Consider the following 15,284-nt stretch of genomic DNA (forward strand, 5'->3'; position numbering starts at 1 on the left):
AGGGAAGGTCCACAGCAGATCTACACACTCACCATGGACACAGGCTCCGGGGTCATGTTGCCACCTAGCGGCTGACTACATGTGAAACCATTCCGTTGATATGGATGACAGCCATAAAGACTCACTTAATTCACAGGATAATTATGAAATGCAAAGCACAATTAGCCCTTCAGCATATTTATTTCAAAGATCTCACAAACATACAAACTCTAAAGACCACGTTAGGCGTCCAAGAGTAAGCTGATCCGAATGTCTTCAGTATTTGTTTTTCACTCCATATTAGTAGATATAAACACAAACAGTGCAACATTTACATGCACATATACAGTATATACTCATTTTAGCATTGTTCGTCAGTATATTTTAATATTTATTCTGGCAGTGTAAAAAGTAGTTACAGCCTCATAACAAGCAAATATTCATCAAAACCTTTTAGTATTAGTAAAGATATATATGGTTGAATTTATAATTGGTGTCCATTTCAGGGGGTTGAAAAAACAATGTTTTATTACACCGTGTTGTGGACTCTTATATATCACATATCAGACAGATTTCAGTAAAGTTATGCCCGGTCAAACAAAGCCACTATTCTACACTGAAGAGCTTCATAGCATTCATTAAATCATGTTAACAAATTGACTTCACTGAGCAAAGCAGTGTAACAAATTAGTATTTTAGAATATTTAAAATTCATTTATTGACAAAAAAAAATTATTGACAAAAAAACTATAGATATGTTATTAAATAGTCACATTGGGATTTAATTGGAGCATTCAGCATTGTTCTCCATGTTTACTGTACTTCAGCAGCTCTGGAAAAGAGGGAAATCAAAAAAATGAACAATTAAAAATTCAAAACCTAGTACAAAATAAATTAAAATTTGGGTACTGACACAATTATGAGACTGGACAAAAGAGACTCCAAAACTAAAAGAGGGGGATCATTTTTGAAATATTAAACATTAAAAGTCATGACTGAGGTAACGTTCAATGAGTGGTACGAATGATGAAAACTCACAGGGTTTTTATTACACAATGTAACAGCATGTTGTCCAAATCATTTTAATACATTCATTAAGATAAAAAAGACAGTAGCAATTCATACCTGCTTTCAGTCTCCTTATTTCTTCTGATTTTATTGTGAGTTGCTCTTCAAGCACCACACATTTGGCACATCCTGCAATACAATTTGAATCATTACATTACTGTGAACAAAGTCTCTGCCAAATATCTTGCACTTTTTGTTTAGTTTTCAGTTTTGGAGTAGTATAGCGACTACCTCATTTCATTTATACCTTTGTCTATGTTATTCCTCCAGCCAACACTATGTCGTAATGATAGTGCTAGTGTAGTAGTTGCTATCCAGAGACACCAGTTTGTGCTATCTATATAAGAAATGATGAAGGACCACTTTTGCTTATAGCTGGATCAAAGATTGTACATCATGACCATTATGATCGCTAGCAGCCTTCAGACAATCTGAAGACAATACACCCAACGACAAAGATCTTACTATGCAGATGTTCACATGCATGGAGCATCCTACGCCAGAGGTTTGATTAAATTAGTCCTGTAAGACTTCCGGGGGCCTTAGCTGTCCCATTTTGGAATATCAGCAATCCCAACTTACCATGGCCTTGGGGTTTAGCTCCAAGACCTCTATGGCTGTTTGCAGGTTGTTTCAGGGTTCTGGCTCTGCTAGCAGCATCGCAAGTTGTTATGGTTTCAGCAGTACTGGCTGGCACTGCAGTATCTGAAATCATGTACCAGAGCAGGTTAGTAACTAACAAAGAGTCAAGAAGTTGCTGAACTCACTAGTCCATAAATCCCAGCTGAAATAGCTTAATTTTTCTACATAACAGAACAGTAAGATACAATCCCAACCAACCATCTCTTTGGGTTTTAGCTGGCACAGGTTTCTGACTGGTTGTGGGCTGTTTCAGGTTTTTGGCTCTGTTCACAGGATCACAGGAAGATGCTGGAGCTTCGGTACTACTGGATGGTAAGGGAGCATCTGAAAGGAGGAGAAAAAAAAAAAGTTTTAGTCTTAGGTGATGTTAGCTAGCTTTTGTGCAAATATTAACAATGCAAGTCTTAAAAAATTAAGAACAGCTGTATGATCACAGTATTTCCTTTGCAGCTGCTCAACATTTACCCATTTTCTTCCTCTTTGCTGTTGGCAAAGCTTCACCCCTGGTTAAGGGATGCTTCTTTGGTTGTGAAGCCCTTGTCACTGGGTTAGCAACTGTTGGTGCATAAAGAGTGAGAAAAAAACAAATGAGCATTAAAACATGTTAAAAACATTAATGTAAACAAGATGTAATAATAAAATAAATAAAGATAACATAAAAATAAAGCAAGTCAACAGGCTATGTAGCAATAGCAAAACTTACAAATAGCTTTAAATGGCAAATGTGCATTTTTCCCCCTTTTTCTTGTCACATTTAACAAAAATCAAAAAGTACTCTCATCATGGCTTGTCTTGCGAGCTCTTCCATCCTTGTTTGTTTGTTTACTTGTTTATTACTGGGGCTCAGAAAAACAACTGTATGGAAATAGTGTACATATGTACAGCAAAACTATTAATCTAATCTAATCTAATTTAAAGTGTCACATTTATGCACATATTGATTTCCTATTTGTGATTGGCTATCAGAATCAACAGTCAAAGCATACAGTCTGTGAACCACTGAGTGAGTACCTGTAGGCCCATGGAGTCTGTCGGTACTTGAAGCAGTTAGTGCGTTGCTTCTTGCTGATGGTGGCCTGAGACCCGCTGCAGCTCTCTGGATTCCTGACGGTGGTCTCGGCAAGCCAGAATTGGGCTTATTGGATCCTAACGTCAGCAGAGGGAAGATGGTGTGAATTGTGGATATTGTGTGCATCTTCCATTTGCAGTGTACATAGCTAAAAAGTCATACTGAAATTAAGTAAAAAGACACTAAAACTTTGTCTAAAAATATTACATAAAAGAAAATTTAACTTTAAGTTCACAGAGTGCACTAATGCTTACAGTTCTCATCCCATATTTTTAACAATTAACCCTAAACATTTATCTAAAATACCAAGTTCATTCTAAAAAATCATCAATATATACTGCCTACCTGTTGTTGTAGCACGCAGGTTGTAGGAGCTTGATATTCCTGTGGTCTTAAAACAAGAACAGGGGAGAACTGTCATCAGTACATACAGGCAAAGCTCGCTTTCAGTTGTCTCAATCATAAAAAAGTGGATTTAGCAGATGAAACTGACAGGATCAACAGAGTTAATTTGATCTGTGTATTTAAACAGAAGGTGCTGTCAACATTTTATACACTTAGATTACCAAAAGACATTCAACATGCAAAGCCTACCCCTTGGGCTGCATCGGAAGCTGCAGTGTTTTTCAAAACCTCAGCTTGAGCTCTCTGTCTTGTCATCGGCAGGCCTGATGTCGACGGCTCACATCTTCTCAGAGGCATGATGGCTGGCTTGTACTTCAACAGCTGGGATGCAGCTTTCGCAGGGGGCAAAAGGGTCCTAGCAGTGGGTTGCGTCAAGAACGTTTTTCGGTCAGAGACAATGTTAGATGGAACGTCTGATGGCACCTGACCAACTGGATTACTGGGTCCATACCCGTACAGTTTTTTCTGTGCAGCTATGGTTTTACCGTCCTCGCGTTCGGTGCTGAAGTGGAACACTTTAGAGTTAGTCATTGGTGTGGAAGTAACCAAAGAGTCTACTTTTAAATCTAAGGTGTCATCCAAATTGAATGTGTTTGCTTTGTTGCTCTCCACAGCCATGCTCTGATGGCCCAAAGCGCCGGAAAGACCGTCCGTCGCAGGCAGGTTTGGGTGTGAATGATCTTTAGCCTCATGTCTACTAGCTCCAGAAGCTACCTCTACGGCTGAATTAGCTTCAAACGTGCTCTCAGGGGTGATAGTTGTTGTTACATTTTGTTTTGGCAGTTCAGGAGGATGGACTTCAGAAGTGTCATCGTTTGGGCTAGTGGTTGGATTACAGACTTTAGGAGGAGAGGGCTTGTCCAAAGTATTCTGGTGACCGTCACTGGAGCTGGTTTCTGACAAAGTTATGGTGCCATTCTGTTTAGAGGTCGGTTTACTGTCGAAAGTGTTCTGAAGGCAAACGCTTGTACCACTGGCTTCCCCTAAATGTGTATTGCCACTTGATTTTTGAAGAGAATGCCTATCAAAAGTGGCATTGTTCACTTCACACGAACCACTTGCTTTACCAGCGGAACTACTCTGATTCATAATAAGTGAAGTTTCAGTAGTGTTCTTAAAGTCTGCACTAACCTGCTCTGTAGCCTCACTCTGTGCTTTGGGGCTGTTTCCATTAGATGGTGGAAGATCCAGAGTCTTATTGTGAGGGCAGGATATTTGAGCAGTAGTATTTAAATCGGTGGAGGGCTGTGCAATGGTAAATGTGCCGTTCGAAGACTTGGCTGTTTCTGGGCTTGGTTGTGGCACTATACCTGTCAACTCAGCATCATGGGTAGTAAGTAGCTCTTCGTTGTTAGCTTCCACAGTATTAGAGGTCTCCACAGTTTTAACATGAAGCTCAGAGGTGACATTTTTTAAACTGGTGTTACACTGCACATCAGAGGTCTGTGACTCAGCAGACTGGACAGACATGTCGCTAGAGGAGCTTATGTCACGAGTAACATTAGCAGGATGGGTACCAAGTGTGTCCTCAGCTGAAGTTTGGCTCTTCGCCATGTTTTGTCCACAGGGCTCCGATGAAGACCTACTGCTTTCCAAAACACTACCCATAGAAATATCCCTAGTTACGTCCGAGGAAGCTTTCATGACGTTTTCCTCCACACACTTATCAGATTGCTCACTAAAGGAGCTTAAGGTCTGGGTGACATTGCCAGTAAGAGTACTTGACGATTCTTCACTTTCAATCATGTCCAGTCTGCCAGGCTCTGCCACAATTTGTCCACTCAACTCTGATGAAGGCCTCCTGTTTTTCACAACATCCACTGGGGGATTATCCTGTGTGACCTCCATAGGGGATGTTTCTGCTCCTGGTGATGGTTCTGAATCATGTGTAACATCCAGGAGAGTAATTTCTGGGAAATATCTGTCATCCAGCCAGCGCTCAGGAGCATACATGCTCTCAGGGATGTCTACCATCTTGTCATTAAGGTCTGTACTTGTTGTCCCATTGTGTTTCGGCAGCTCAGGAGGGTAGAGTTCAGAATTTTTGTCTTTGACACTAGATTGAAGAGGATTGACTGTCTCATTCTGAGGGCAGGGTTTGTGAGCGGTAGTGTTTATATTGGTGGAGGAACTCAGCTGGGAGGGCTGGAGAGTGGGAAATGTGCTGTTCACAGTCCTAGCTTTTACAGGTGTTGCAGGCATGCTGTCAGGAAGAGCAGAATCATTTCTAGTCATTTGCATTGTGGAATCACATGTATCATTAAGGAGAGTAATTTCTGGCAAGTGTTCATCATACAGCCAGCACACAGGAGCAACCTCATCATCTAGTGATCGCCCAGAATGGCTACTGGATAAATCAGAGTTGGGATTTTGACGAGAGCCTCCAGTTGAATTTTGACAATCTGCCGTGGTAACACAAAAGGGAACACTGAGACGAGGATTGTTTCCACGTTTTAAAGGCTCTGGTGATGAACCTTTATTGCCAATGTTTAAGTATTTTAAAATGGGTGTTAGAGCAGACTGGAGACCAGAGAGCCGTGATTTTGCCTTGACTCCACCATTGCTGCTTGCCGGAGCTGGGGTTGAAGAGATGCAGGTGTCAGAGAGAGGCTTGTTTTCTCCACTTGGCTGTGCAGAGGAATATTCAATCACATCTCCTACTTGGACCTTGAGCTTTGAAGTCCCAACGGCAGCGGTGCCTCCTGGTGGAATATTTTCACGACATTCATCAACTTCTGGATTTTCCTGAACACATGAGGGTTGCACTGTTGTCTTACTGGCCATACTAATCAATTTCTCCTTTTCTTTTATATTCGGAAAATAAGGATTTGTTTGTTCTTTTGGAGACAGGACACAATACTCAGACTTCCTGACACATATTTTTCCAGGTGTCCTCTCAGACTCTCCCTTCCTGCGACCTGTGGATTAAAAGTCATACAAAACATCTTTACTTTGACATTAGATCATGTACACTTACACTGTGACAATATGCCACAATTATGGACAACTCTGAGATTATATTAAATAGCTTCATCACAGGATTATGTTAGTGACAGTTGAAGTAAAAACATAACATTTTAGACAACAGACAGACTTGTTAGTAAAAATAGCAAGCAGTTAAACACTTGACACCACTTCTACGAAGTTATTCATCTAGATGACAATACATGATGATCAACCGTTAGTAGTACGTTGCGTACCACTGGAGCTGCTGGTCTAATGTTACTTATGACTTTATAACATAACGCTAGCTAGGTATAATGACTGCAGCCAGCAGAGAGGGGTCACAGACGTTGCAGGTAACATACACGTCAGTCTCAGAAAAGTCTAAAAAAAAAAAACATTAACGGATGTTGTTTTGTCAAGTTTCATGTTGAGAGGTTACAGTAACGATGTCAAGTAGGTCCCGAACGACGCTAAGCTAATGTTAACTTGGTAACGTTAACGTCAGTAGATTGGAAACAGCTTTGACTTACCTATTTCAGCTGGCACTTCTTGGTGGATGTTATGTCTGTGAAAGTATCTGAAATAGTTTACTGGAGACTCGAGCCTGTTAAATGAAACACTAATATCAACGGCATGTCAAAATAACAGCGAAAAGTTCAAGAAAACAGAGGTCCGCCACTCTAGTTCAAATAGCAGTTTTATTCTCGCTCATTGGATGATTCCAACCAATCACAGCTGAAGATTCTTCTTCTTCTTCGCGTATTTAAGAGTGAGTGATATCCATACAATGGGACAACACTGACACCTATTGTCAGTGAAACTATGTTTTAAAAATTGAATGCTTTCTTGTAATAGATCAACAAAGTAGATCTAGTTTGTTTTTCTCATCTGCACTCAGTCGTGAACACAGCCAGGGTCTTCACTGTGCCACTTCAATAATTTATTATATCCTTTTGCACCTCATAGGCCTTATTTGGGAACTGAGGGATCAAAACAGAACAATGACATACTCACTGAGTCTCTCTGCATAATAATACTATTAATACTAATACGAAAAAGTGAAAAAACAAGTTGTTCCCAAATACAACACAGTGCTTTGATGAAAATTATGTTAGTTATTTACCGTAGCTGTCACAATCACTAGGTCTCAACTTGATGGTAGACTTTGGACTAACATGTTAGATAGTGCTCTCAACCACCACCACTGAAACACAAAATAGAGGATATCTAGTTGTTTTCATCACTGTAGTCAGGTTTCACAGATATATGTCAAGGAGTACTGAAGCTTTTGATCTGGAGGCTCAGTGTGACCCAATAGGTTACGAAGACACTTTATGTCTGTTTCCTTTAATTGGTCGTTCATCTGTAGGATAAATGTTAAACTGAGATTTTTCATTCAATCATACATCATACTATCAGATTTCTCAGTATCTTGCTTTTTGTGTTTGGTGCTCCCTGAACTGATTAAACTTCCAAAGTGTGTTGTTTGTCTTTTGTTCTTGTGTAATGTTTGACTGATTGACATTTTGAGGCTAGAGTGACGTGTGTGTTAACAACCCAGCAAAGCCAGGTATTACCACTTTTTGACTGTATAAGAAAAAAAACCATTTGTTTTTCAGCTCAAATTTATTACAGAACTTTAACATAGAATATGAACATCTCATCACTGTATTCAGTTTGATAAATACATCAAAAATAATTTTTTTTTTTTGTATCATATAATCAAATATTCACACAATGCATTACAATTCATATTTTTTCACTCTTTTGTGGTTTTCTTCAGTTTGGACTTCAGTTCAGACATGAGTGGATTTCCAAATCTGGGGAAACATTTATAAAAATAAGAATTAGAAAATATCTGAACACAATATGCCTCTTTAGAGCTATATATATATATATATATATATATATATATATACAGTAATAATGTCAATACTCTTTTTTACCCTGGTTGTCTTGGTGGCATCCATTTAGGTCTGGGTTGTGCCTCATCTTGTTTGGGAGTGTCACTCTTCTCCTCTGACTTTGACTCAGGTTCCTGTTGATGTAGTGACATTTCAATGATGTATCCCCCTCAACATGAGAGGCAAGTGATTTTCAAAGACTAGTAATAGTACCTGTGAGCTTTCTGAGCTTTTGTCTTCTCTCACCACACGCGTCTTTTTTAAAACAGGAAAACCTGCACCAAGCCCTAAAAAACAAAAATGTGTGACATTAATTAGAGATTATGGAAAATAACCAGACATGAAAAACTCAGGATAAATAACAGTAAGTGACCTACCAGGCAGTTTTATTCCAATGCCCATGCCTCCCAAAGGCACACCTATAGGTGCTCTGACTGGCAGATGTGAGGAGGGTGTGGGATCCAGTGAGGGCATATTTAGCAGGGAACGGGGATCTTTGGGTGGCCTTACACAAGGGTTTTTAACAGCAATTCTTGATCTTTGCGCAGAGAAGTCCAGTGAAGATGCATTCACCTGCAATGACAAATACATCTGAATTCACACCATCTCTGTATGGTTTCAAATACTGATTTACTATGATTAAATGTGAATTTGGAAACAATACCTCAGTCTGATCTTCAGGTTTAGTTGTCGTCTGTTCTGTATCCTCAGCCTGGTTTAGCTCGAGTAGTGATTCAGCAATATCTTCTGGCTGTGGTTTGTCCAGTGAGGGCAACTTCAACAACTTCTTGGATTCAGTACAGGCGTCGTCTTGTGATTCTGTCAGCATGATTTCCTCCTGCGACGAAGCATCTGAGCCACTTCTAGATCGTCCTGATTCAGCGTGTTTGATTTCATCTGGAGAGTCAGACTCAGTCACCTCAAGAGGCGCATCTTCAACTTTAGTTTTCTCGTCTTTGAAGAGTGAGCCCATTTTGGCCTCAACGTCTGCTTCTTCAGTGTCTTTCAAATCAGTTCTCCATGATAGGTCCATTACCTCAGCATCAGTCTCTTCCTGTGATCCTGTTTCAGTCACCGCCAATTCAACTTGTTCTTCATCCGTTTTTTCTTGTGATTCGTCCGATTCCTGATTTAGATGTCCAGCTTCTGATGATATTACTCCTAAATCTGAAGGAAATCCAGTCTCAACACTTGATTCCTTCTCTGTCAGATCAGATTGTCCTGCCTCCACTGCTTCCTCCATCAATATATGCTGAGATTCAGAGTTGGGTTGTTGTGTAGAGAATTCAGAGATGTCTGCTGATTCTGACATACTAGCCAACTTGTCATAGATGCCTTGAAATGACCCAGTGCTGGTCGATTTCAGCAGATGGGTGTCACTTTGGTTTGTGTCCCATTCACTGACAGACTGGTCCAAAAATCCTGACTCTGCTGTTGATGAAGACATTTCAACGTCACTCAATAATCCAGATTCTCCTGAATTTGACTCCACAAGCTGCTCTTTCTCCTTCTCTGCCTGCACCGATGGCATTTCATCTTGTTCCTCATTTGATGGCTCTATTTTTGTGTCCATTTGTTGTCCGGGTTCAGGCCCCTCTTGTTGTTCCATGTCCGTGTCTTTTAACGATGCTGTCTGTATCCACAAGTCGAGGATTTCTTGATCAATCACATCTTGACTGACTGAGCTACTTGTTTCTTCAGGATAACTCCCCTCTGATTCTGTCACATGCTTTGCCATTTCTGTTATTGCTATCAAAGTCAAATCTTTTGGCTTGGACTCCATTGTCATTAATTCACCCACTGCTTTGGTATCTGTTAACATCTCCTTCTTGCTCATCCCAAATGCTTCGTCTGATAGTTGATTTTTTGTCTCCAGCGACTCATCCATTCTAGATATTTCAGATTCTCCAAACAAATTATCTGTGTTGTTTTCTGTGGCTGGACCAGCTGCCATTCCCACAACCTCTGGATTGAAAAACTCCATCTCATTGTTGCTCTGAATTTCATCTTCTACTTCTTCCTCCTCAACTCCATAACCTGGTTCTTCCGTATCTATCCCTGCATCTTGCATTTCCACAGTTCTATCTTCAAGTAATTTAGGCTCAGTCTCAACTGGCTCTTTCATGAATCCACATTCAGCGATGTCTTCTAGTAAACTAGGAGTCATGTTGCTGTTTTGTTCAAAGTTTATGGTATCTTCTGATTCTTGAAAGAACGCTGTCCTGGTCATATTCTGTACTTCAGCCTCAAGCATTTTTAATGTTTCATCCGCAAATCCGACCACCGAATCCTCTGCTGCTATGACTCCTGTTGTCTCACAGCCATCTTCAGCACTTAACTGTCCATCTATTTCAAATTCAACCAACAGCTCTTCAGTCACATCTTGCAGCTCTTTTGCTGTCTCACCTGTTACACCCACATGTGTCTCAAAGTGCTTTTCTGAGTGTTCCATTCCCATCTTCGAACTGTCCAATAATTTTCCTTCCTCTTCCTCAAATAAGTGTCCCGATTCTTCAGTTGCTGGTTCAACAAGCAGCTCCTCTGTTTCTTGTGGTAATCCAGTATCTGTGAGGTGCAGTATTCCAGTGTGCTCCTTCTCAATATCTTCTGTGTTTTCTCGTTCCTCTTTCATTTGCTCCCTCAGCATTAAATAGTCACCTCCAGCACCACTGTTTTTAAGGCTCTCCAACTCTTTGCTCTCCACCTCTTCTGGTAATTCAGCAGCATGGATTTCCTTGGAATCTCCTACATCCAGGAAGCTATGTGTTGTATTTTCATCTGGCCCAGGGTCATTGTTGTATTCAGGAACTCCCTCTTGTGTTTCCTCAGATGTCGGAGAATTTAGCCCCTGCGACACAACAAACGGGCCTTCGCATATTCCTGGAGGTATATTCTTAGACTCTCCGCTTTTTTCCTTTCCGGTCTCGCCTTCAGGTTTTACTGTAAATGAGGTGGTCGTACAGGCTATTTCCATGCAACTTTCTGTGTCGTCTTCTGTCTCGCTAGAAAGCCTCTCCTCTTCATCACAAACTCTCTCGTCTGCCGAAATGTCTGTTGCTGTCACATGAGATTTTTCATCAGTTACTGCACCATCGACATCATCCATCTCTCTTGTTTTGGTTTGCACTTCGGTGTCCTTAGCCACATCCTCCTTTCCTTCATCTGTGAATTCAGCTGTGTGTAGCTCTGCTTCAGCGTTTTGCACGGCTTCTTCATTGTATGTAACATGTTCAGTAAAAATGCCTTGAATGTCTTCTGAACCCATTTTGACGTCTTCTTCCTGCTCTGGCTCTTCATCTATTGCCTGATTGTCTGCAGCATCATTGACAGTTTCTTCCTCACTCTGCTCGCTCTCGTCCACTGTGTTCTCATCCTCCTTTTCTCTTTCATCCTCAACTTCATCACTTTCACTTCTATGAGCCATCGCATGCTCTTGTCCAACATCCTCTGACACACTGCCACTTTTTTTGAGGGTAGTTTGTAATTCATCTTCCAGTGAAGTAATGCCTTTGTCTCCCTCAACATCACTTTCTGACAGCTCTTCAGCTACTGAAAATTGATTCTCAACTGGTTTTGCCTCCTCATCATACTTGTTTTCATTTTCCGAGGTCAGCTGCAACACACCACAACTGTTTTCTACTTCTTCATACATCACTGCCGTAACCGCCTCATCCCTCTGTACCCTTGCCTCTTCTATAGGCATGCTAAGCTCCTTTTCTAAACTAAAATCTGTCATTGGGTGCAACATTATCTCAGTGTCTTCTGCCTCCAAATCTTTCTCATCTGCATGGTGGATTTTATCATCTTCCTCCTTTACTTGGATCTCTGTCATGGTTTCATCCATTTTTTGATGATCATCCAGTGTCCCCTGAGTCTCATCCTCAGCATCCTTTCTTCCACTTCCCTCTGTGTCTTCACTCATTGCATCTTCTGTAAGATTTCGTGACTCCATCTTTGCCTGTTCTTCATACTCATCATTCTCTGGCGTCTCACCTTGTCCATGAGTGTACAATTTCCAATCTCGGTTTTCTTCTTCTTCATCTTCTTTTGCTCTTGCATCTTTAGCAACAGGCAGTCCTGCATCATCATTTCTTGTTTGGCCTAACTGTTCCTCTCTCGTCCCCTCACCTTCCTCAGATGCTGTGCTTTCATTACCCCCACTCAGCTGGCTTTTGTACTGCATGCTTTCTTCCACAGGCCCCAAGTCGATGTCTGTGGTGGAAAGATCCCAGGCAACAACTGGCCGTGATGAACTAAGCAGAGAAGCTGTCGCAAGAAGCTGTTCCTCATCGACACCCCTTCCACTAGTGTCACCTTCTGGGTGATCACTGTCAGCAGGCTCACTGTCAACTGCAGATTGCTGGGAGGCATTCGGGTCATTGCTGTCGGTGTTATTGGGCTCTGGCCTGAGGAATCTGTTCACAGCTTCGGTTATATAGGACTATGAAAGATATAGAGAGAAAGAGTTGACTTATTTTTTTGTTAGTTAATGAATCAACATTTGATCTATTCATGTTCTAATTTCTCTTTTTTCAATATAATTTGTCTTGTGCAATTGCTTCAAGTGATTCAAATAAAACATACTTTTTCCTGATAATGGATGCCATGTGTGCTTGATGTCTTTGTCTTTGCCCCTTAGTGCCAATTAAGGAAAATACAGGCTACAGCATTACTGTACTGTAGATGGCTACTTACACAATAGCCTCATACCTTCCGGCTTTGCAGCAACAGTTTGTGGAAGGCCCCTTCCTGTTGCAGGATGACAATGCCCTCATACATAGACTGAGGTCCATAAATGGTTTCCTGAGCTTGGTTTGGTCTTTCCCCCCTCAGAGGGCTGACCTCAACCCATTCTAACACATCCTGGGTGAACAGACCTCTTTCACAGCAGGGCAGTCATAACTAATGACATTAATTATGGTTCCATTTAAAACTGCAATAATTCTATTATTCAGTTTTTGTTGCAGTGCAATGAGCTTCAAACACAACATTGACACCTTACAAGGTTGGTATGGAAGACGTGTTACCCATCATTTTTTTTTAATTTTTACATTCACTATTTACACATTCTGTAGACATGGAGCAACATTAGCATTTATCTGAAGTAATGTATCAGGTGACCAGATGAATGTAAGCTCAATATTTACTTTCCTTTTAGTTCAGCTGCAGTTCTGCTCCACTGCTCCTCTATACCTGGCTCTTTATCTACCAAATGCTGCACAGTAATTACTTTGTGCTGGGCAGGTAGTGTACAGTTGGTTTCAAATCCCTGAATTTGTTTAGTGTTTCACATCAATGAATGAAGTGGGGAAAAAATGGCAATTCAGTCAAACTGTCAGGACTTTTTATTCTCAAAACAACCTCCTACTTTGGCTGGAAACTAGATTGATGAGAGCAATGAAAGTTGCAGTTGTGAAACCAAAACAAGCTGAAAGACTCTAAAACATAACATAAAGCTGAGGGGAAGTTCAGAGTCAGAATAATAATCTAACATTAAACATTAGAACAGGCCTTGATCAGTACCGAATCTCACTAATGCTCCTGTCGCTGTACAAAAACACAATATTTTATTTTATGAGTCCATAAATTCCTGATAATTTCCTATAAAGATTCTTATAAAAACGTGTAATCTGACACTAATTCAAGGCAAAATACAGATGGTATTCAATTGGTAAACCACCAAATAATGTATTACAAATATTAAATGCTTTAAGTGAAGCCTTTAGACCTTTTAGTCAGTGTACAGCCGGTCAGTTGTGCAATATGTCTACAGGCATATGCCAATAATCAATCAAACTTTATTTGTATAGCACTTTTCACACAGGTTAGTGCAGCTCAAAGAGCTTCACAAAGTACTTCATATAGCAAATGTGATTTCGAAATTACGAATTTAGGAGACAAACAAACGTGTGTGTGCGTGTGTGCGTGCTTTTGAGAGAGCGAGAGAGAGAGAGAGAGAGAGAGAGAGAGAGAGAGAGAGAGAGAGAGAGAGACATCCATACATCCAGTAGAGGTAGACAGACACACAGGAAGCGAGGGATGACTTTGCATCCACATTTTACTGCTTTCAAATATGAAAATTACAGCAGCCCCCGTTAGAAACTTAGTTTCAAATGCAGCAACTCACCCAAACTGTCCAAAAAGTCCTCCCCACCCTGGAAACGGGACTGTCAGGGTCCATCGTCAAACTTCGTCCTCGTTGACTCTCTGACCATCTGACTTAAGTAATTTTCCTTTGGGAGTAACCGTGATGGGGGGGAAAAATGTAAATCGCCCGTCAGTTTTAAATTTTCCTACACATGTAACTTAACATCAAGCTGCATCCTAACGTGACCAGGTTGAAAGACTAGTCACGGTTCAGTTCCTCATACTGACATATGTCCGGTGTATCATTATGAGGAAGAGGGTGATTAACGCAGCTGAGTCGCCAGTGCATCAAGTCTACGTGTTGCGGATGTGAGAAGAGCTTGTGAGAAACCAGGCCACAGAGAAACGTGGTGGTTTCTGTGTTGTGCTCGGTGAGTCGCTCTTTTGACAGAGGTCTGCTTACACAGCAGGGCGTAATGACGATCCTCCACATTATAAACAATTATGACGGAAAAACAAAAGGAGCCCCTGTCTGAAGACATTTCTTCATGGCTGATTATGTGTGACTGTCATTAGGACTACTTCCCTAAAATACAAAGATCTTATACCTTGGTGACATATTTAGGGCTTGATTAACTTAATATCAAATCCCAGCCAGACAGGACTTAAGGATGTGCTTAGAGCCACACTATACACCTTTTAAAAGTAAAAATAATATATTCTTCATTTGACATATAAAGAGTTAGATGCATGAGCAATAAAACACGCCAGTTCACAATGCAATACACTCAATGCACTCAGTGGTTTTGCTGCTACAGCCTTACTTGGTCTGGTGTGACCAGTAGTTTCTGCTAACAAGTAGCTAATTTTAGCTAGCTAGATATTGTTGTGTATCTGACACTACTGAGTCAGTTTGTTGACTTTAAAACTCATCATCCAACACAACAGGAATTGAGTCGAGTTGCATTGTGGGTAACGTAGGCACCGGGTTTTGACAAGGAGGAAGACTTGCTTGGAATAAACATGACATCTCTGCTACATTGATTTTGATACTTGAAAGAAGTCCATTATGAGTCTGACAATGTTATGGGAGTGCAATGCTGAATCAGAAGGGTCCTCTTCACAAGTACACTTGTAGTAGTAACGTTTACCATTATTGCACACCACAACGGAACTTGTTGCCA

The 15,284-nt window shown here is 40.8% G+C and overlaps 2 protein-coding genes across 2 annotated transcripts; both read right to left on the minus strand.

Annotated features, from left to right (window-relative positions):
* Positions 1-730: 730 nt before the first annotated feature.
* LOC111220266 (mucin-5AC-like) lies at positions 731-4,596 on the minus strand. Its single transcript, XM_022743293.1, has 8 exons — positions 3,353-4,596; positions 3,104-3,149; positions 2,701-2,835; positions 2,155-2,244; positions 1,888-2,013; positions 1,630-1,752; positions 1,105-1,176; positions 731-811 (listed from the first exon to the last, which is right to left on the minus strand). Exons 1-8 carry the CDS (start codon positions 4,250-4,252, stop codon positions 774-776), a joined length of 1,530 nt encoding a protein of 509 aa, XP_022599014.1. The 5' UTR covers positions 4,253-4,596; the 3' UTR covers positions 731-773.
* Positions 4,597-7,723: 3,127 nt separating this feature from the next.
* LOC111220050 (ELKS/Rab6-interacting/CAST family member 1-like) lies at positions 7,724-14,357 on the minus strand. Its single transcript, XM_022742993.1, has 6 exons — positions 14,141-14,357; positions 8,678-12,454; positions 8,391-8,586; positions 8,227-8,300; positions 8,056-8,147; positions 7,724-7,929 (listed from the first exon to the last, which is right to left on the minus strand). Exons 1-6 carry the CDS (start codon positions 14,192-14,194, stop codon positions 7,869-7,871), a joined length of 4,254 nt encoding a protein of 1,417 aa, XP_022598714.1. The 5' UTR covers positions 14,195-14,357; the 3' UTR covers positions 7,724-7,868.
* Positions 14,358-15,284: the final 927 nt, after the last annotated feature.

The sequence above is a fragment of the Seriola dumerili genome, unplaced genomic scaffold (genome assembly GCF_002260705.1).
Source record: "Seriola dumerili isolate Sdu_G_001 unplaced genomic scaffold, Sdu_1.0 BDQW01000068.1, whole genome shotgun sequence".
Classification (NCBI taxonomy): domain Eukaryota; kingdom Metazoa; phylum Chordata; class Actinopteri; order Carangiformes; family Carangidae; genus Seriola; species Seriola dumerili.